Source organism: Dendrobates tinctorius, unplaced genomic scaffold, assembly GCF_039654945.1.
Source record: "Dendrobates tinctorius isolate UK_male_01 unplaced genomic scaffold, ASM3965494v1 ptg000036l, whole genome shotgun sequence".
In the NCBI taxonomy this organism is placed as follows: Eukaryota; Metazoa; Chordata; class Amphibia; order Anura; family Dendrobatidae; genus Dendrobates; species Dendrobates tinctorius.
In genome coordinates, this window is record NW_027361704.1 from 23,952,598 (window position 1) to 23,974,853 (window position 22,256).

At 40.7% G+C, this 22,256-nt stretch overlaps 1 protein-coding gene across 1 annotated transcript in view; it reads right to left on the minus strand.

Annotated features, from left to right (window-relative positions):
• Positions 1-412: 412 nt before the first annotated feature.
• The window catches only part of CAMLG (calcium modulating ligand), a 37,626-nt gene continuing 15,782 nt past the window's right edge, over positions 413-22,256 (minus strand). The window contains exons 3-4 of the mRNA XM_073573752.1: positions 3,431-3,496; positions 413-1,621 (exon numbers count right to left, since the gene is read on the minus strand). Of these exons, the coding sequence (XP_073429853.1) occupies positions 1,430-1,621; positions 3,431-3,496 (258 nt within the window). The 3' untranslated portion in view covers positions 413-1,429. The remainder of the gene's footprint in view (positions 1,622-3,430; positions 3,497-22,256) is intronic.

The window sequence follows — 22,256 nt, forward strand, 5'->3', positions numbered from 1 at the left end:
AAACCAAAAACTGATGGCGGTTTCTTAACCCTTTTGTAGCAGTCAGTAAGCGTTTTTTTCATGGATCCATAAACTACAATATGTGATTTTGATACAAGTCTCAGAAAAAAATGGGCATGTGTCTTTTTTTTGGACGACACTCAGCCAATCCCAGACTCCCCCAAAAACAACGGATATGGGATGGGATATGTATTGTATTGCTAAAAACATGAACTGGTATGTACAACCCAGACCTGTTACTATAGATTTAGTCTCATTCAGACGTCCAAGTCTCCAACATGGCCGACATACAATAAACTCTAAACAACTGAATACATGACTAGTCACTCTTCTATGTCACACTTACACATATGAAATTGTGGTTTTTATAAGTGGGTATCACACAAGCCAATATCACTAAGTCGGCAGAATGGAAGTTTTAAGACAATGTATTTCTCTTGGGGTTCAGTAATCTAAATCAACAATATCTAAAGAAAAAGGTTTAAAATGCTGCACAACTTCACTTCAACCAGAAAAATCCCCAAAACCGCATGAAATGTGCTTGGCCGAGATCAGAGAGACCACATGTACAAATAGGAGAATCCTGAAGGACAATCTGCTATAGTTATATCAGAGCAAATAAAACCAAAATATGCAAAAGAATACAAAATGGCTTCAATGCAACAAAGATGTTGCCCTCAAGAAAATGAGTTTATGGCATAAAAGTTTGGGAATAAAGTCTGAGGGAAATGGAAATCTCCATGAGCAAAGCTTATATTAAAAGGTGTTTTCTGGTGCTTTATATTAAATGGCCCATCCTTAGAATAGGTTATCAATATTAAATCGGTGGGGGTGCGACACCTGGCACCCCGCTGACCAACTATTCCCAATGCCGGCTGGATGTGCTCAGCTGAACTACACAGCTCTGCCAACTATATAGCGGCTGCAGTGGAGAATGCGGATTTATTGGAAATGGTTTAGATATGCGTATAAGCCATAGAGTTCGCCTCCGCAACAGAGACCATCCAACTGCTACCAAGAACGGACAGGTGTCGCCCCCCCCACCGATTGGATACTGATAACCCATCCTATGGGTAGGCCATCAGTATAAAGTGCCAAACTACAATAACGGGAGGCGAAAGTAGAATCTGTTTCTACAGTGTTGTATACAAGCTACAAGGATCCTTCATACGGACACTGCGGTGCGGCACTGTGTAGGAAGGAAAGTGAGATACAGTCTTCTTTGATATAGTATTCTGAGGAATATATTCATTTCATAGACACTTTCTAGTTGTTATATACAAACTGATACTTCAAATTCCAATTTCATACATAATAAACAAGACTGTAAATTTCCCAACTATGATGCTGCTAATAATTTATTTAGACTCCATATAAGAATAAATCAGCCTGGACTGTAATTCACAGTCTCTTTTAAAAGTATGACTAGTCACAGATCTTTTGTACCAAACAATAAAAGTACTTCGTGACAGAATATAAAGGTGAAGAAGTAAACGCAGAGGTCAGTAAAAACATCCACCATCTTGCCATATGTATCCAGTGAACGACTTATTACTTCAGAAGGTATTCCAGACAAAAGAAGAGCGGCGGTGAGGACAGTTGTTTTAGTCTTCTTTTCACCCTAAAAAGGGAAAATAGTGTAGACTTGTTAGTTTTTTAAAACTGTTATACACATTTTGTCAAGTTTCTCTTTCAATGGTCAGACAATGCCAACTGGTGTGGTCACTAGGATGCCATGTCTAAGGGAATTCTACTAGTATACTATAAACTCAAAACCTATAACTTTAGAGGGATTTTCTCGGATTTTCTCACTGCATCGTGACAAAATGGAAAGTAATGTGCATTACAGCTAATGTTCCATTCAAGGTCTATGGGACTGAAGGATTAAGCCAAGTTTAGCTCTCAGCAATTCACTAAAAAATGAAAAAGATACACTAGTCACGTGCAACCATCTGCTCCACTCACTCCTGACACAGTGAGAACAAACAGGGGAAATGGGCATTTATTAGATGACAGAACATTACATCATAAGTGTAGTTTTAGGTAACTTTACATAATCTGGCCAATGTGTACATTAAAAAAGAAAAACACCAAAAAAGACAAGGTTAGATAAAAGCACCAACATGCAGGCAAAGATGCTTACCTGCCTAGGCTACAGAACAAATGCACTAAACAAGGGGCAGCGGACCCATTAAGATGGCACAGGTGCAAAAATACCTGATGAGGCAGCCAGCCTCCAATCAGGACATGGCCGCTTGGTATGATAATGCACAAAAAATAGAATCTGTATGTGTGTAATCCTTTCCCATTTTTACAGTGTGTGACTTTTCCTCCTTTCCCATTTTTACAGTGTGTGACATTTCCTCCTTTCCCATTTTTACAGTGTGTGACTTTTTCCTCCTTTCCCATTTTTGCAGTGTGTGACTTTTCCTCCTTTCCCATTTTTGCAGTGTGTGACTTTTTCCTCCTTTCCCATTTTTGCAGAGTGTGACTTTTCCTTTCGTTCCCATTTTTGCAGCGTGTGACTTTTCCTTTCGTTCCCATTTTTGCAGCGTGTGACTTTTCCTTTCGTTCCCATTTTTGCAGTGTGACTTTTCCTCCTTTCCCATTTTTACAGTGTCTGACTTTTTCCTCCTTTCCCATTTTTGCAGAGTGTGACTTTTCCTTTCGTTCCCATTTTTGCAGCGTGTGACTTTTCCTTTCGTTCCCATTTTTGCAGTGTGTGACTTTCTTCTGTTGTATTGCTAACATACATGGCTGGCCTGAGGAACACATTTGTCTGATGCTAAAACGCATAGCCCTTATTCTTTTAAGAAATTCTTATGTAGATATTTCTTGCCTATCACACTCAGCAGCGCTTTTATCGCCCCCTTTATTTCAATTTTTTTTTTAAGAAAAATTTCTGACGAGGAGAAGAACATGCCTGTGTGGAACAGCAGTACAGACAAGTCTGACTATGGCCACCCTTAGCAATGTTAACCTTTATTTTATTTGACAGACATGGCTGCTAAGCTGGAGGGAGAGGGACTGTGAAATGGATGGATATTGGAAACAGCTAAGCTCCATTGCCTCCCTCCATCCCCCTCACCCAAGTTAAATTTCCGAGTATACTGCACTTCACATACACTGAAGGACCAATGCTTCCACCCATCTTCGAAAGATCCGGAGAGGTTTGTTTGATGGTTGTAAAGGCAACTGACATGCGCTGTACAATAGAGTGCTCCGTTGTCTACACCACTGGAAATTTATGTCACAGTTCTACTAAATGCTTTTTTAAGGCAATGCAAATAGCTCTACAACCAAAATTCATCAAACAACACAGTATACTACAGGAGCAAGAACATTCAAGAACACATTAAAATATTTTAAAAAGACCAAATAAATGCTGAAAGAAAATTTAAAAAGCATTAGTTTCATTCTTCTTTATTACCTTTGGAAAATACTTGGACAGTCCCAAAAATGCAAGTTGCAATGTAAGGAATGGAGCAAATATTGACTGCAGGAAAAATAAAAACAAAACAATTAATATACTGAAATATAGGTTATGATAACACACTATATATATATATATATATATATATATATATATATATATATATATATATACACACACACACACAGTGGGGTGGGGAGTATTTAGTCAGCCACCAATTGTGCATGTTCTCCCACTTAAAAAGATGAGGGAGGTCTGTAATTGACATCATAGGTAGACCACAACTGAGAGAGTCAAAATGAGAAAACAAATCCAGAAAATCACCTTGTCTGATAATTTATGGTGGCAAATAAGTATTCAGTCACCTAAAAACATGCAAGATTTCTGGCTCTCACAGACTTGTGACTTCTTAAGAGGCTCCACTCATTACCTGCAGTAATGGCACCTGTTAGAACTTGTTATCAGTATAAAAGACACCTATCCAAAACCTCAAACAGTCACACTCCAAACTCCACTATGATGAAGACTAGTGATGAGTGAGTATACTCATTGCTCGGGATTTTCCGAGCATGCTCGGGTTTCTTCCGAGTATTTTGGCGTGCTCGGAGATTTAGTTTTCGTCGTCTCATCTCCATGATTTGCGACTGCTAGACAGCTTGAATACATGTGTGGAATGCCTGTTAGGAAACTCCCACAGGTATTCAAAAACCCCAGAACCACACGGGGGGACCTAGTGAATGACCTGCATAGAGCTGGGAGCACCATAACAAAGGCTACCATCAGTAACACACTACACCCCCAGGGACTCAGATCCTGCAGTGCCAGACGTGTCCCCCTGCTTAAGCCAGAACATGTCCGGGCCCGTCTGAAGTTTGCTAGACAGCATTTGGATTATCCAGAAGAGTATTGGGAGAATGTTATAAGGTCTGATGAAACCAAAGTAGAACTGTTTGGTAGAAGCAAAACTCGTCGTGTTTTGAGGAGACAGAATGCTGAGTAGCATCCAAAGAACACCAAACCAACTGTGAACCATGGGGGTGGCAACATCATGCTTTGGGGCTGTTTCTCTGCAAAGGGACCAGGACGACTGATCCTGTATGAAAGAATGAATGGGGAAATGTATCGAGAGATTTTGAGCGTAAACCTCCTTCCATCAGCAAGGGCATTGAAGATGAAATGTGGATGGGTCTTTCAGCATGACATGATCCCAAGCACACCACCAGGGCAACGAAGGCATGGCTTTGTAAGAAGCATATGAAGGACCTGGAGTGGCGTAGCCAGCCTCCACATCTCAACCCCATAGAAAAACTTTGGAGGGATTTAAAAATCTGTGTTACCCAGCGAAAGGCCCAAAACATCACTGCTCTAGAGGAGATCTGCATGGAGGAATGGGCCAACATACCACCAACAGTGTGTGCCAACCTTGTGAAGACTTACAGAAAACATGTGACATCTATCATTGCCAACAATGGATATATAACAAAATATTGAGATCCAATAAATTTTATACCAGGCTATTTGCGCTCCCGTAGGTGTAGGATCCAAGGCTTCTTATTATCCAAAAAAGGATTTTAATATTTAACAAGCACATACAACAACAATTTAACAAGCACAATATACCTGAGGAAGACCTTTTATACTGTCGAAACGCGTTGTATGTGCTTGTTAACTATTAAAAACCTTTTTTGGATAATAAGTCTTGGATCCTACACCTACGGGAGCGCAAATAGCCCGGTATAAAATTTATTGGATAACATTCCTATGGTTACTTGATCCGAGTGACTTACTAGCTACCAGGGATTTACAGAATACCTACCACAGCAGAAATCTACCTTTGAATAACTAATGGTCCTAAGTGACCTATATGCAAGATATCAAGATTTATAAAAGGTGAGTGACATCTCTATTCACCTATGATCTAATTATACATTTAGATCGGTGCGCTTTCTTTCTTTCCTACCCTTTTACCAAAAATATTGAGATTAACTTTTTTAATCACCAAAATCTTATTTTCCACCATAATTTCCTAAATAAATATTGCCAAAATCAGACGAGGTGATTTTCTGGATTTGTTTTCTCATTTTGACTCTCATAGTTTGTGGTCTACCTATGATGCCAATTACAGGCCTTTCTTATCTTTTAAAGTGGGAGAACTTGCACAATTGATGGCTGACTAAATACATTTTTCCCCACTGTATGTATATACACACACATTTAAACAACCTATTTTGGCCACATAAATACAATCAGTTAAATGGTGGAAGAGAATGAGGGAAGGCCAATCTTAAACTTCTTCATTTCTTAAAGTGAACCAGCAGGATTTTTCATAGTAACCTACAGGCACTGTCAGGTTGGCTTTGTTATACTGATGGTACCTTGGTTGATAAAATCAGTATTGTGGTTGATTAATCTTTTTTTTCCCCAGTTAATGAGATTCTCCTGCTCTGGGGCGGCATGTGGAGGGTCTCCATGTGGTGCTCTGATTAGATATTCCTCAGTATGGCGTATGGCTTATGACAGGTCACTGATCCCTCAGTCACCAGCCCCCTAGTTTGCATAATGAATATATGTACATACTGAATATACTATTGGTAAAAAAAAAAAGAATAACATTCATCATGACGGCGCTGTAGCATGATATGATGTATGATATGTCTATATTAATTTTTTGTGAGCATTTTGTTTTGCTGTAGCATCTATCGAATCGCTGATATGAAGTTTTGATGGAACCAAATTTTTTTTTTCTCCAGCAAAATGGCACCGGTGGTGGCAACTGCGCAGTAGCATCTATTGAAATGTGGCAGGTGCTACTGCGCAGGCTCAGGCGCCATTTTGATTAAGATCATTTTATTTTTACAACAAAATGCCTAAATAAAATAAATTTATGCATAATATCTATCGTATCATGCTACAATGCAAGTGCTGCCACTTTTGCCTGCAAGATGAATGTTGTTTGTTTTTTTTCAAACAATAGTATATACAGTATGTAAAATAGAGGGCAGGTCACTGAAGAATCAGTGACCTGTAATAAGCTCATAATGACGCATATGTAAGCAGAGCACCGCATAAAGACCTCCCACAGGCCGCCCCAAAGCACAAGCAGATCATTAAATGAAAACTACAAATGCAGATTAAGCAACCACAAGACGGATTTCATCAACTAGTCTCACTTTAATCAGTATAACAACGGCAACCTGATACTGTCTGTAGTTTACAGAGCACAATCCCACTGACAGGTTCCCTTTAAGTATTTAGACAGGAACATCTATACATGATCTGGGATACTATAAGTTGTTAATTAAAGACTGCCTGCTTAACCCAGCAGGAAATAAAGTTTATACCTCAAAACACTAAAACAGATAAATTACCGGGCCCGGGTGGCATACATCATTTGTAAGAATTAAGTACAATAACCACAGACCATAATTTCTAATATTTAATGATTCCATAATGACAGGTTCTGATCCGGAGGACTGGTGTATAGCCAATGTGGTGCCAATATTCAAAAAGGGGAAAAAAAACCCTGAAATTACAGGCCTGTACCTATAACTGTTAATGAGGGCAAAATCATTGAGGGTTTTCCAAGAGACTCTATAGGGGAGAATCTCACGAAAAAAAAAACCCCCTCATGACACACAGCTAACATGGGTTTATGAAGGATCGGTCTTGTCACACGAATCTGACCAATTTTCATAAAAAGGCAAGTGTCAGAATGGACTAGGGAAACGCCGTGGATGTTGTGTATCTGGACTTTTCAAAGATATTTAATACAGTGCCACATAAAAGGTTGGTATAGAAAATGAGAGCAATGGGATTAGGTGAACAGATGTGTAATTGGAATAACAACCAGATCAATGATAGGAAACAGAGGCTGGTTATTAACGGAACACACTGAATGGGTCACAGTTACCAGTGGAATACCACAGGGATTAGTGTTGGGCCTTCTTCATTTTCATGTGTATTAATGACTTTGTACAGGGCATGTGAAGTAGAATTTCAATATTTGCATATGATACCAAGCTCTGCAAGGTAATCAACACAGAGGAGGATAATGTAATATTTCACGAGGGATTTATGTAAGATATGGAGCTTGGGCTGAGAAATGGCAATTGAAGTTTAATGTAGATAAATATGTCAGCCACGTGGGCAGAGAAAACAAAATGTACAATTAAGTACTAAAGTGTAAAATATTGGGCAAGACTGTCACTGAAAAAGATTTGGATGCTTTAAAAGAGGCATAGATGCTCCTGACAAGAACATACAGTCGTGGCCAAAAGTATTGACACCCCATGCTTCCTCACAATTTGGTTTCTCAAGTCCTCAGACAGTTCTTTGGTCTTCTTTCTTTTCTCCATGCTCAATATGGTACACACAAGGACACAGGACAGAGGTTGAGTCAACTTTAATCCATGTCAACTGGCTGCAAGTGTGATTTAGTTATTGCCAACACCTGTTAGGTGCCACAAGTTACAGGTGCTGATAATTACACAAATTAGAGAAGCATCACATGATTTTTCGAACAGTGCCAATACTTTTGTCCACCCTCTTTTTTATGTTTGGTGTGGAATTATATCCAATTTGGCTTTAGGATAATTATTTTTGTGTTTTTTCATTTAAGACAAATTAAATGAAGATAATAATACCAAAGAATTTGTGTTTGCAATCATTTTCAGGAAGAAACTGAGTATTATCTGACAGAATTGCAGGGGTGTCAATACTTTTGGCCACAACTGTAGTTTTGTCTCTATACACGTCACTAATGTGGAAACTCTTACAATATTTAGCAGAATTTTGGACTCCAGTTTATAAAAAGGGGATATAGTGGGGAAAATAATTATTTGATACACAGCCGATTTGGCAACGTTCTCCCTCCTACAAAGAATGCAGAGGACTGTAATTTTTATCATAGGTACACTTCAATTGTGGGAAACAGAATCTAAAAATAAAAATCCAAAAAAATCACATTGTATGATTTTTACATAATTAATTTGCATTTTATTTTATGAAATAAGTATTTGATACAATGGAAAAACAGAACTTAATATTTGGTACAGAAACCTTTGTTTGCAATTACAGAGATCAGACGTTTCCTGTAGTTCTTCAAGTTTGCACACACTGCAGCAGGGATTTTGACCCACTCCTCCATACAGATCTCCTCCAGATCTTTGAGGTTTCGGGGATGTCGCTGGGCAACACAGAGTTTCAGCCCCTTCCAAAGATTTTCTATTGGGATCAGGTCTGTAAACTGGCTAGGCCACTCCAGGACCTTGAAATGCTTCTTATGGAGCCACTCCTGGCTGTGTGTTTTGGATCACTGTCATGCTAGAAGACACCGCCACGACCCATCTTCAATGCTCTTACTGAAAGGAGGTTGTTGGTCAAAATCTTGTGATACATGACCCCATCCATCCTCCCTTCAATACGGTACAGTCGTCCTTTTTCTTTGCAGAAAAGCACACCAAAGAATGATGTTTTCCCCACCATGTTTTACGGTTGGACAGTGTTCTTGGAGTTGAACTCATCATTCTTCTTCCTCCAAACATGGTGAGTGGAATGATGCCAAAAAGTTCTATTTTGGTTTCAACTGACAACATGACCTTCTCCCATGCCTCCTCTGTATCATCCAGATGATCATTGGCGAACGAGCCTGGACATATGCTGGCGTGAGAAGGGGGACCTTCCATTACCTGTAGGATTCTAATCCATGACAGTGTAGTGTGTTACTAAAAGTAATGTTTGAGACTGTGGTCCCAACTCTTTTCAGGTCATTGACCAGGTCCTTCTGTGAGGTTCTGAGAACATTGAGTTTCAGCTTCCTCCAAAGATTATCTATTGAGTTCAGGTCTGTAGACTGACTTGGCCATTCCAGGACTCTGAAATGCTTCTTACGGAGCTAGGCCTTAGTTGCCCTGACTGTGTATTTTGGGTCATAAGACCCAGCCACGAACCATCTTCAATGCTCTTACTGAGGGAAGGAGGTTGTTGGCCAAAATCTTGCGATACATGACCCCATCCATTTCTCCCTTCAATACGGTGCAGTCGTTTTGTCCCCTTGGCAGAAAGGCACCCCAAAGTATTATGTTTTCCCCACCATACTTCATGGTTGCAACAGTGTTCATGGGGTTGTACTCATCCTTCTTCCTCCAAACAAAACGAGTGGAGTTGATACCACAAAGTTATATTTTGGTCTCATCTGACCACACAACCTTCTTCCATGCCTCCTCTGGATCATCCAGATGGTCCTTGGTGAACTTCAAATGGGCCTGGACATGTTCTGGCATGAGCAAGGCGACCTTGCATGTCCTGCAGGATTTTAAACCTTGACGGCGTAGTGTGTTACTAATGGTAATGTTTGAGACTGTGGTCCCAGCTCTCTTCAGGTCATTGACCAGGTCCTTCCGTGAGGTTCTTGGATGATTCTTGACCTTTCTCAGAATTATTCTTACCCCATGAGGCAAGACCTTTTATGGAGTCCCAAACACAGGAAGATTGACAGTCATCTTGTGTTTCTTCCATTTTCTAATAATTGCACCAACAATTGTTGCCTTCTCACCAAGCTGCTTGCCTACTGTCCTGTAGCCCATCCCAGCCTTGTGCAGGTCTAGAATTTTGTCCCTGGTGTCCTTAGTCAATTCTTTGGTCTTGGACATGGTGGAGAGGTTGGAACGTGATTGATTGAGTGTGTGGACAGGTGTCTTATATACATGTAACGAGTTCAAACAGGTGAAATTAATTAAAACAGGTAATGAGTGCAGAGTAGGAGGGCTTCTTAAAGAAAAACTAGGTCTGCGAGAGCCAGAATTCTTGCTCGTTGGTAGGTGATCAAATACTAATTTCATGCAATAAAATGCAATTTAATTATTTAAAAATCATATAATGTGATTTTCTGATTTTTTTTGATTCACAGTAGAAGTGTACCTATGATAAAAATTACAGACCTCTCCATTCTTTGTAGGTGGGAAAACTTGCAAAATTGGCAGTGTAGCAAATACTTTTTTCCCCACACTCTAGCTTGAAGAGTTATTAAAGGAATAGGTGAACAGAAGTACAAAGATAGGTTATCAAACTTGGGGTTATTCACTTTTAAATAAAATGAAGGCTGAGACGCCATCTTATTATAATCTACAAATATATGCAAGGACAGCACAGAGATTATTCTAAAGGCCCCGTTACACATAGCGAGATCGTTAGCGAGATCGCTGAAACGTCACAGTTTTTGCGACGCAACAGCGCCCTCGCCAGCGATCTCGCTACGTGTGACACATAGCGGCCACCGCCCCCCGCTGCGATATCGGTGATCGTGCTCGAATGTCCTAGGCCATTTTTTGATTGTTGGTGTCCTGCTGGCCGGCATGCATCGCTGTGATTGATGCCGTAACAACGACGAGCGACCTCGTTGTCGACTCAGAACTCACGCCTATTGAGGTCTGAGTCATCAGAATAGATGCTGTGTGACAAGGTCCCAACGACCGCCGAGGTCGTTATACGGATCGCCGAATCGTTGCTGCGTCGTTGAGTAGATCTGCCTGTTTGACAGCTTACTAGCGACCATGTAGTGACGTACCAGCGATCCTTACCAGGTCGTATCGTTGTCGGGATCGCTGTAGCCAGGGCTGTGGAGTAGGAGCTCATATTAGTGGAGTCGGTATAAAATGGACCGACTCCTAAAATATATATAATAAATTGGGTACAGTAGTTCAATGCGGAATGTGCTGAATATTTTTTCATAGGAATTTGGGAAAGTTATGAAATGTCCTATAAATGGCTGTTCTATTCCTGATCTAAGGCTACATTCACACACAGCGTTTTTCCTGCGTTTTTTGAGGATACGTTTTTCAGCTGCAAAAGCAGATCAGCTTTTAAAAAAACCGCATCACCTGAAAGGTTTTTGTGCTCATAGATGTTTTCAATAGCAAAAGCAGATTAGAAATCTGCTCTATCCATTTATCCATATCTTTCTATCCATATCTTATCTGTATCAAAAAGAATGAAAGCCGGGTAAGCACACAGACTAACACTCCTTTTTTTTTTTTAGCACCAGTCAGGTACACCTCATAGCTGCCCAGGACAGGCATTGCTCGTCTTCAGTAGCACATCAACATCAATTGATAGTTGGAATAAATAGACTGCATTCACCACATCTTAAGGTGCAGGCTTTATCTTCAAGTGTAGGGGTGTGCAGAATAAGGTTCTGCAGCAGCTGAGGTATGCAGTATGAGATTCTGCGGAACAGTATGAGGTTCTGCCCCCCCCCCCCTAGTTTTGATCCTGGCTAATACTGTTTCTTATAGATATGGCGAACCCTCAGGTAACCCTAAATGAAGGTCAATGGACACAGGTGGCTGAATTGAAGGAATTGCTTAATCACCTAGTTACCGTGACTAAAAAATTACAAGCTGAGGATTTAACTCCTGGCATTTTCAGAAGAGAGTTTAAGAACTTGCTATTTTGCCTGTCCCAAAGAGATTTAATCGCAGATGGCATTTCTGCTTCAATGAAATGGAGAGAGACACAGCTATTGGAAAATAAAATTTTTCTGGCAGCTGTTTATGTGGACCCAAGTCATCGTATATTGCTTGATGATCAACAGCTTACTAAAGGAAAAGAAGCTCTGACTGAGGTAGCAGTTAGGAAGAGTGGCCTACAGGAGGACTGCCAGGCGCAAGAGGACTTGGGTCCTGACAGTGCTACTGCTACCATATCTTCATCCTCATCAGATGAGGAGTTTGACTTTGACAAGTATTTGGATGATGCGGAGCAGGCAAAGCGTTGTTGCAAGGAAAAAGATTTCACTCTGTCTCCTTATAGCAAGCAGATTGACCATATTTCAGCAAAATGTTTCACTTGCTCTCAAAGAAAAAGAAAAATTCAACCGTTCATCAAAACTGACTGTGCATGAGGCAATTCTTTTATACTTGGAAATTGTTAGAGATGTTGCCCGTGTGGTTATGGCTTTGACTCCAACCCAAGTTAGTGTAGAGAGGTTGTTCTCTGGCCTTAAAATTATTAGGTCAGATTTTAGGTCATCTATGAAGGAGGATCTGATGGAGGCAATTCTATTTCTTAGAACAAATTCATAGACTGCACAAATGTTATTTAGTATGTTTTTGTTGAAAACTGTTTTTTGCCACTTACATTGTGTTATATATATATATATATATATATATATATATATATATATATATATATATTGTGAGAATCATGTGGGAATAGTGGATGAGGGCAGGTATATCTCGCCCAGATTCCTTTCCTATGTGGCCTAGTCTGGTCAGTATCGCACCTGCTTACTAATGGATAATGGGAGGTGGATATAAAAGGATGCAAGGTGGTTGTGTGAGTGTCTCAGCCTGGGAACACAGAGAGCCTGTCTGTGTGAGAGACACACGTGAGTGGAAGCAGTGCCCACTGCAACTGTGGTTTGGCTGGACGGGAGAAGCCCGCCAGTTGGTAGTTAGGTTGTCCATTGTTTAGTTAGTGCCGGACAGGCAAGGATTTGTTTTATGTTTTATTTCCTTTTGCATTGCTTTCACCGTTAATAAACCTGACCCAGGGTCAGTTATACACGAATCCCAGCTCTGCGCCTGAGTTTCATGCTGAACGCACGTGACCTTTGACCCCAGCAAAGGCGATCCCGGAGTGTTTTATCACAATATATATATATATATATATATATATATATATATATATATATATATATATACACACACACACACACACACACACACACACACTGTGTGTATATATATGATATCGATATTACATAGTGTATTACATATTTACAATTTATTACAGTTGTGTTCTAAAGTTGTATTCCAATAAATATATATTATGTTCTATCTAAATGTCTTGATTATTGTATCATAAAAATGATTAAATGTCTGATGTTCACATTGTACTACAATAAATTTTTCACTTAAATATAAGCAATATATGTTTGAGTCGGAGTCGTGGAGTTGGTGGAAGGAAAATTGAGGAGTCGGAGGTTTGGCTTACCGACTCCACAGCCCTGGCTGGAGCGTCACTTAGTGTAAATGCTCTTTTTTACACTTAGGCCTGCAACTGCGATGATTGAGCATCCTCTATATTTAAAGGAAAAAAGGTTTAATCATAATCACACACGGCGATTCTTTACCTTAAGAGCAGTAAGATTTTGGAACTCTGCCACAATAGGTTGTAAAGTCTGAATCACTAAACAAGTTCAGTGAGGCTTGGCTGCTTTTCAGGATAAATAAATTAAAGGTTATGATGAGTGCTAAACTTTGCAATGGGACGTTGGATCCAGGGAACAAGGCTGATTGTCATATGTGGGGATTTTGTCTTCCTCTGGATTATAATGTTATGCTATAGCTTAAACTTGATGGACTCATATCTTCCTTTAACTTAGAAACAATTAAATATTTTTGTGAAACCACACATTGTCATCATGGATTTATGAACTGCAATGGCTATGGTTTCCTTTTACCTAGTGTTAGAGCTTAGGTAATTCATTTGCTTTTATTCTGTTCAACTTAGTGTAAGAAGTACAATGCTCCTTTAGCAGACAATATTTTTTTTGTAACCCCTTCCCAACCTTGAACGTACTGAGTACGCTCACAAGATTAAGCGCGATTGCCGCAGGGTGATCAGATGATATCACATCTGACACTCGCTGCCAGGAGTGTAAAAAAAATAAAATAAACAGTTGTAAATATATATATATATATATATATATATATATATATATATATATAGAGTTTTTTTCTATTTTAACTAATATAATGCAAAAATATTATTCCCATAAATACTGTTCAGAAAAAAAATGTAAATAAACAAAAAGTAGACATATTTGGTATCACTGCGTCCGGAACGAGCCGCTCTATTAAAATGTCTCTAGTTAACACCATAAAATAAAAAAAAAAGGAAAAAAAAACATGCTTTATTATCATACTGCTGAACAAAAAATGGAATAAAATGCGATAAAAAAAGAATATAAATAAAAATGGCATCTCTGAAAATGAAACCTTGTCTCGCAAAAAAAAAATAAAAAAGTTAAAGCTTAGAATAAAGCAATGCAAAAAATATTTTTTTCTATAAACTAGTTTTTATTGTGTGAAAGCAACAAAACACAAAAAACTATATAAATGTGGTATTACTGTAATCGTAGTGACCCAAACAATAATGCTGCCTTGTCAATTTTACCACACACGGAATGGGCATAAAAAAACCCCCAAATAACAATCCCTGATTTGCTATTTTTTGTTCATTTTGCCTCCCAAAAATCCGAAAAAGAAAGGGATCGAAAAATGTCACAAGGTCGAAAATGGCACCAATAAAAATGTTAGCTTGTTCCACAAAAAAAAAAAAAAAGCCATCACATGACTGTGTGCAGAAATATGAAAAATTATAGCTCTCAAATACAGTGATGCAAAAACTACTCTTCTCAAAAAAAAATTAAAAAAAGCGTCTTTTAGCATGTAACAGCAGCCAAACATAAAAAAAAAATATATAAATATGGTATCGCTGTAATCGCACGGAGCCGAATAATAAAGTCGTCGAATTACTTATACGGCACAAGGAATGGTGTAAAAAATAAAACCAATTCTTTTACTTGCTACTGATTTGTTCATTCTACTTCGTCTTGGCTCACATTTATCCTGCGCTCTACACTGATCGCTTATACCAGGGTTTCCGTGCAATTCTCAGAAATGCATGATTCAGATTGAACCCCCAGCGGAAGATTCCTTCTAAAGAGGCAGATGGAGGCACAGTGGATGTTGTCTGACCTAGGATTCGGCGGTGACCGTCTTTTTAGGCGTTCATAAAAGTGCCGTCAACCACAGTTTTCTGCACTTCTGGAAAGAAGGACAACGCTGAACAGAGGCCAGACGGAGTCTAGAGTACTCTGCTATCTCATTATAGTGAGTGGCTCCTGGGATTTCATCTGAATCACGTCACTCGAAGATTTAGATGTAAACCCACAGGATAAAGGTGATCAAAACTGTTATGTAAAATGTTCCTAAAAAAAAAAAAAAAGCTTCAAATCAATCCACAAATAAATCAAGTCCCCACTCAGGTCTGTCATCTGTCAATGAAAATATAGGGGGGTTCCACATTACTGGGAGCACAGAGGCTCTGGAAAAGTGAAATAGCTCTCCACCCCTCAAAGGAAAGTCAGCAAATTCTGTGCTTCCAAATGCCCCCTTCCCTTCTGAGTCACATTTAGCGTACAAGATTGATATTTCTGTTGCTTTGAGAGCCCGCCTAATTTACAGGTGCTAGTCTCCAGAAGCATAAGCTGTGCAGTACAACTTACTGGTTACTACAATGGCAGTCAGCAACACCCACTGTTGCTTGTTTATGGAAAACACCCATGGAGTAAAATATCATCACTACACCTGCAGATAAATTCCAAAAGCATTATAATTTCCAAAATGGGATCACTTGAGAGAGGGTTCTGCTCTTCTAGCACTTAAGGACTCTGTACATGGAGTCTGCAAACTATTGTAGGAAAATCTGCACTCCAGGAGTCAAATACCACTCCATCCCTCCCGAGTTCAGCAGAAATTGTGGACTGTGGAGACCCCAATGTCCTAAACAGTGCCTTCCCCCTCTCCCAATCCCCAACGAAACACAGCCAAGCCTAGATGGGTTGAAACAAGTTGGTCAGTTTATTAATTACATAAACAGAGAAAGGCAATAACATGTCATAATGGACTCATCGCTGAAGGCCCTGTCCGCGACCAACAGGCGAGCAGGCCAACGAGCAGTTATGAACCTTCCGCTGTGACTTGATAGCATTAACAAGGGTTACGCATGTAACTTTTTTTTTTAAATCTATATACATTTATATATATGTAAAATTATTTTGGCAATCTAAGCACTGTTAAATTATATAAGGGAGGGAGGGTGGGACGACAAGCTTCCAGGTGTCCGGGGGAAAAAAGGAAGTTACTGATCCGGGCACCTGGATTTAACCCCTGTGGAGTGGTCGTGGGACCCTAGATTAGAAACTTAGAGCTAAAATATTTTAGTGGTAAAAATGTAATTACTGTATTTTTCGGATTATAAGACACACTTTTGTTCCCCAAAATTTTTGGGGAAAGTGGGGGGTGCGTCTTATAATCCGAATGTGTGCTGTAGAGGAGGGGGGCGGCTCTGGCATGGCGTCAGGGGGCTGGGGTGGTCTGGCTGCGGGCTGCAGAGATAGCGGGTGGTCAGTGCTCCCGCTCAATAGGCTCATGTAATATTCACTGCACCCGCTGTCCATCACTTCGGTGCTGAAGCTGCGCCGAGTTGGTGGACAGGGGAGCAGCGCATATTGCATGTGCCTGCACTCTCCCCCCACTGCCCCGTCACTATAGTCACCTTCTGATGGCTCCGTGCTCCCAGCTCCCCCCTGGCTCTTCCTGTGTCTGTGCCAATAGGACCTGCGGTCACGTGACTCCCAGTGTACAGCACTGCAGTCATGTGATGGAAGGTCCTGAAGCTACAATGAAATGCCTGTATGAGCAGCTCCTGGAAGTCAGCACAGACACAGGAAGAGCCATGGGGGAGCTGGGAGCCATCATCGGAAGGTGAGTTAACTGTTTGTTATTTTTTCATGTGCTTGCCAGCAGGGGGAACATAGGGACAGGGGGGGGGGGGGGCCGTGTCCATGCCAGCAGGGGGGAATATAGGGATGGGAGGCCGTGTGCATGCCAGCAGGGGGGAATATAGGGACGAGTGGGGGGGGGTCATGTGAATGCCAGCGGTGGGGAATATAGGGACGGGGGGGGCCGTGTGCATATGCCAGCAGGGGAAAATATAGGGACGGGGGGGGCTGTGTGCATGCCAGCAGGGGGGAATATAGGGACGGGGGGGGGCATGTGCCAGCACGAGGGGGCCATGTACCAGGATGGGGGTTATATAGATACCAGGATGAGGGACATATATATGATTTGAAAGACGGACACTGGCATTATGACCAGGGCTGTGGAGTCGGAGTCGTGGAGTCTGTGCTCATTTTGGTGGAGTCGGAGTCAGAGTTGGAGTCGGTATAAAATGGACCGACTCCGACTCCTAAAATATATAATAAATTGGGTACAGTAATTCAATGCAGGATGTGCTGAATATTTTTTCATAGGAGTTTGGGAAAGTTATGAAATGTCCTATAAATGGCTGTTCTATTCCTGATCTAAGGCTACATTCACACACAGCGTTTTTCCTGTGTTTTTTGAGGATACGTTTTTCAAAAGCAAAAGCTGATCATCTTTTTAAAAAACTGCATCACCTGAAAGGTTTTTGAGCTCATAGATAATGTTTTCAATAGCAAAAGCAGATTAGAAATCTGCTCTATCTATCCATTTATCCATATCTGTCTATCCATATCGTATCTGTACCAAAAAGAATGAAAACCGGGTAGTACACCAATATATATTCTGTTCTATCTAAATATCTTGATTATTGGATCATAAAAATGATTAAATGTCTGAGGTTCACATTGTACTACAATAAATTTTTCATTTAAATATAAGCAATATGTGTGGCAGTCGGAGTCGGTGTAAGGGAAATTGAGGAGTCGGAGTCGCAGGTTTGGCTTACCGACTCCACAGCCCTGATTATGACACACCTCCATTTAACATAAAAAAAATGAAACGGAGAGACACACAGCTATTGGAAAATAAAATTTTTCTGGCAGCTGTTTATGTGGACCCAAGTCATCATATATTGCTTGATGATCAACAGCTTACTAAAGGAAAAGAAGCTCTGACTGAGGTAGCAGTTAGGATGAGTGGCCTACAGGAGGACTGCCAGGCGCAAGAGGACTTGGGTCCTGACAGTGCTACTGCTGCCATATCTTCATCCTCATCAGATGAGGAGTTTGACAAGTATTTGGATGATACAGAGCAGGCAAAGCGTTGCTGCAAGGAAAAAGATTTCACTCCGTCTCCTATAGCAAGCAGATTGACCATATTTCAGCAAAATGTTTCACTTGCTCTCAAAGAAAAAGAAAAATTCAGCCGCTCATCAAAACTGACTGTGCATGAGACAATTCCTTTAAACCCGGAAATTGTTAGAGATGTTGCCCATGATGTTACGGCTTTGCCTCCAACCCAAGTTAGTGTAGAGAGGTTGTTCTCTGGCCTTAAAATTATTAGGTCAGATTTTAGGTCATCTATGAAGGAGGATCTGATGGAGGCAATTCTATTTCTTAGAACAAATTCATAGACTGCACAAATGTTATTTAGTATGTTTTTGTTGAAAACTTTTTTGCCACTTACATAGTTTATTACATAGTGTTATATATATATGTAATCGATATTACATAGTGTATTACATATTTACAATTTATTACAGTTTTTTGTGTCCTAAAGTTGTATTCCAATAAATATATATTATGTTCTATCTAAATGTCTTGATTATTGTATCATAAAAATGATTAAATGTCTGATGTTCACATTGTACTACAATATATTTTTCACTTAAATATAAGCAATATATGTTGGAGTTGGCGTCGTGGAGTCGGTGGGAGGGAAATTGAGGAGTTGGAGTCGCAGGTTTGGCTTACTGACTCCACAGCCCTGTTTTCCGCAATGCTGTGCTAATGCTGTGGATTTTTCCGCTGCGGAATCGCATAGCGGAAAAATCAGCAGCATGCACATTCTTTTGCGGAATCTCGGGGATTCCGCACCCATAGGATTGCATTGAAACGCTCATTTTACACATGTGGCCATGCCCACCACGCGTGAAGTGAGCACTTCATGTGCGGATGGTACCCAGGGTCTGGAGGTGAGGAGACTCTCCTCTAGGCCCTGTAAGGTAGCGCTGTCATTCAAGGTTGGGACACTCACTTGGCAGCCAAATAATCACGTCCGGCACGGGTATTCCATAAAACAATAACAGTTCATGCGGTTTATTCAGGCATCATAAACCCACAATAATCAAGCCTCCATCCCAAGACCACCCACCTTGAGATACATAACGATCCTTTAGCACCCTGCTACTGTTACCACTCTGGAAAAGGCTATCCGCCCGTCCTGGGACACCCACACAGCACCCCCTAGCGGACACAGTGGTCACTACACCACAGCCCTGGGTACCATAATCCTGAAAAAAATAGTATTAAAATAAAAAATATTGCTATTCTCACCTTCCGATGGCCCCCGATGTCCTTCCCTCCTGTCACCACGCTCTCGGCATCTTCCGGTCCCAGTAATGCATTGTGCAAACGACCACGATGACGTCGCGCTCTCGCGAGCGTGACGTCGCGCTCTCGCGAGCGTGACGTCATCGCAGGTCCTTCGCGCAAAGCATTACTGGGAGCGGAAGATGCCGGGAGCGCCGCAGAGCAGATTGGGGGCTGTCGGAAGGTGAGAATAACAATATTTTTTATTTCTTTTTACATCCTATCTTTTACTATTGATGCCGCATAGGCAGCATCAATAGTAAAAAGTTGGTCACACTTGTCAAGCTTGCACTATGCTTGACAAGTGTGACCAACCTGTATCAGATTTTCAAGCGATGCTACAGATTGCTTGGAAAACGCTAGCATTCTGCAAGCTAATTACGCTTGCAAAATGCTAGTTTTTCGCTGGAATTCCGCATGTGGAATTCCTGCGGTAGGGAGTTGCGGAATTGCCTCGGAAATTTCCGCAGCAATTCCACACGTGTGCACATAGCCTAAGGCAGCAGGTAAGTATGACAGTGGGTGCAAGGCATGTACATTAGTAGCACCATTCCAGCACTGCACTGGAGTGGTGCTTTAATGAAGAAAAAAAGCTATGTCTTGCTGTAACACAACTGTTTTTACAGCTAATAATCATTAAGGACATATGAATATGTAGTATCTATCTACTGGCTAACACGGTACAAAGATATATATCTTTCCTGTAAGGACATATGAAGTTTCGCAACCACCTTAGCGCCAGTAGGCAGTTGGGAAGAGTTTGAAATCAGGTAGTCAAAAAAAAAACAGACCAACCAACACCGCATTATCCAAGATGAGCAAACAGCGTTTATGCCAGATGAAGAACACAAAGAGCATAAAGTGTAATCTCAAAACCCTGGTGATACAAGATAACTGCCTGCAAGAAACAGAGTTTTGAGACTATAATTAAGAAGCAGTGCCATGAAAAGATCCACCTTTCCTGTCCACGACACCAACAAGGATCAGGTCAACCTAGAAAGGTGAGTGCACTGGCACAAGTCGTCTTGATCAATACCACCGTTACCGAAGACAATATTGCCCATTAAACATTATTTTCTCCCCTTTTTCTTCAAGTAAAACAAAGAAGGGCAGATAGACTGATGTCATAGCAAAACAAAGTCCAAAAACTACCGCTACCTCTTCAAGTTGTCCACATTCTCTCCATTTCCATGGTAAATTTTAAAGGGGTTTTCCACTACTCATACCTATTTCTCAATTACTACATTCCCCCATGGAAAATCACAGCAGCCTATACTTACATCCGGTGCCAGCAACAACCAGCAACGTCTGTGCCAGGGCTCTCATGACATTGTTTAGTCGCGTACCTCTGCAGCTAATCATTAGCTGCTAATGTCTCGCTGCACTCACATCTACATCGGCTGAAACCGATATCTGGAGGAAGTGAGAATAGCAGCAATTCTGACGTCAGCAGGAGGTCAGCTTCGTCAGACGGAAGTGAGAGTGAAGCAGCACACTAGCATCGGCTGATCAGCTGCAGGACTAGGTCACCCCGGCCCTGGGAGACGCAGCTTCGACATCACTGGAACAACGCCGGCACTGAAGGCGAGTAAAGGCTGATTTTATTTTACAAGGCAGGATATAGTAATTGGGCAGGTGCTGTAAACAACCCATTTAAACATTTTATGTATCATTCTATTTATGAAATATTAACCCCTTAACCCCCAAGGGTGGTTTGCACGTTCATGACCGGGCCAATTTTTACAATTCTGATCACAGTCCCTTTATGAGGTAATAACTCTGAAACGCTTCCATGGATCCCGGTGATTCTGACATTGTTTTCTCGTGACATATCGTACTTCATGCTAGTGGTAAAATTTCATTCATATAACTTGCGTTTATTTGTGAAAAAAACGGAAATTTGGCGAAAATTTTGCAATTTTCCAACTTTGAATTTTTATGCCTTTAAATCGCAGAGATACGGCACACAAAAACTTGATAAGTAACATTTCACACATGTTTACTTTACATCAGCACAATTTTGGAACCAAAATTTTTTTTGTTAGGAAGTTATAAGGGTTAAAAGTTGACCAGCGATTTCTCATTTTTGCAACACCATTTTATTTTTACGGACCACATCACATTTGAAGCCACTTTCAGGGGTCTATATGATAGAAAATACCCAAAAGTGACACCATTCTAAAAACTGCACCCCTTAAGGTGCTCAGAACCACATTCAAGAAGTTTTTTCACCCTTCAGGTGCTTCAAAGGAATTTTTTGAATATTTAAAAAAAAAACAAAACAAAAAACAAACATTTAACTTTTTTTCACAAAAAAAATACTTCAGGTTCAATTTTTTTTATTTTACCAAGGGTAACAGGAGAAATTGGACTGCAAAAGTTATTGTGCAGTTTGTCCTGAGTACGCTGATACCTGATATGTGTGGGGGAACCACTGTTTCGGCGCATGGCAGAGCTCAGAAGGGAAGGAGCGCCGTTTGACTTTTTCAATGCAAAATTGGCTGGAATTCAGATTGGACGCCATGTCACGTTTGGAGAGCCCCTGATGTACCTAAACAGGGGAAACCCCCCACAAGTGACCCCATTTTGGAAACTAGACCCCCCAAGGAACTTATCTAGATATGTGGTGAGAACTTTGAACCCACAAGGGCTTCACAGAAGTTTATAACGTACAGCCGT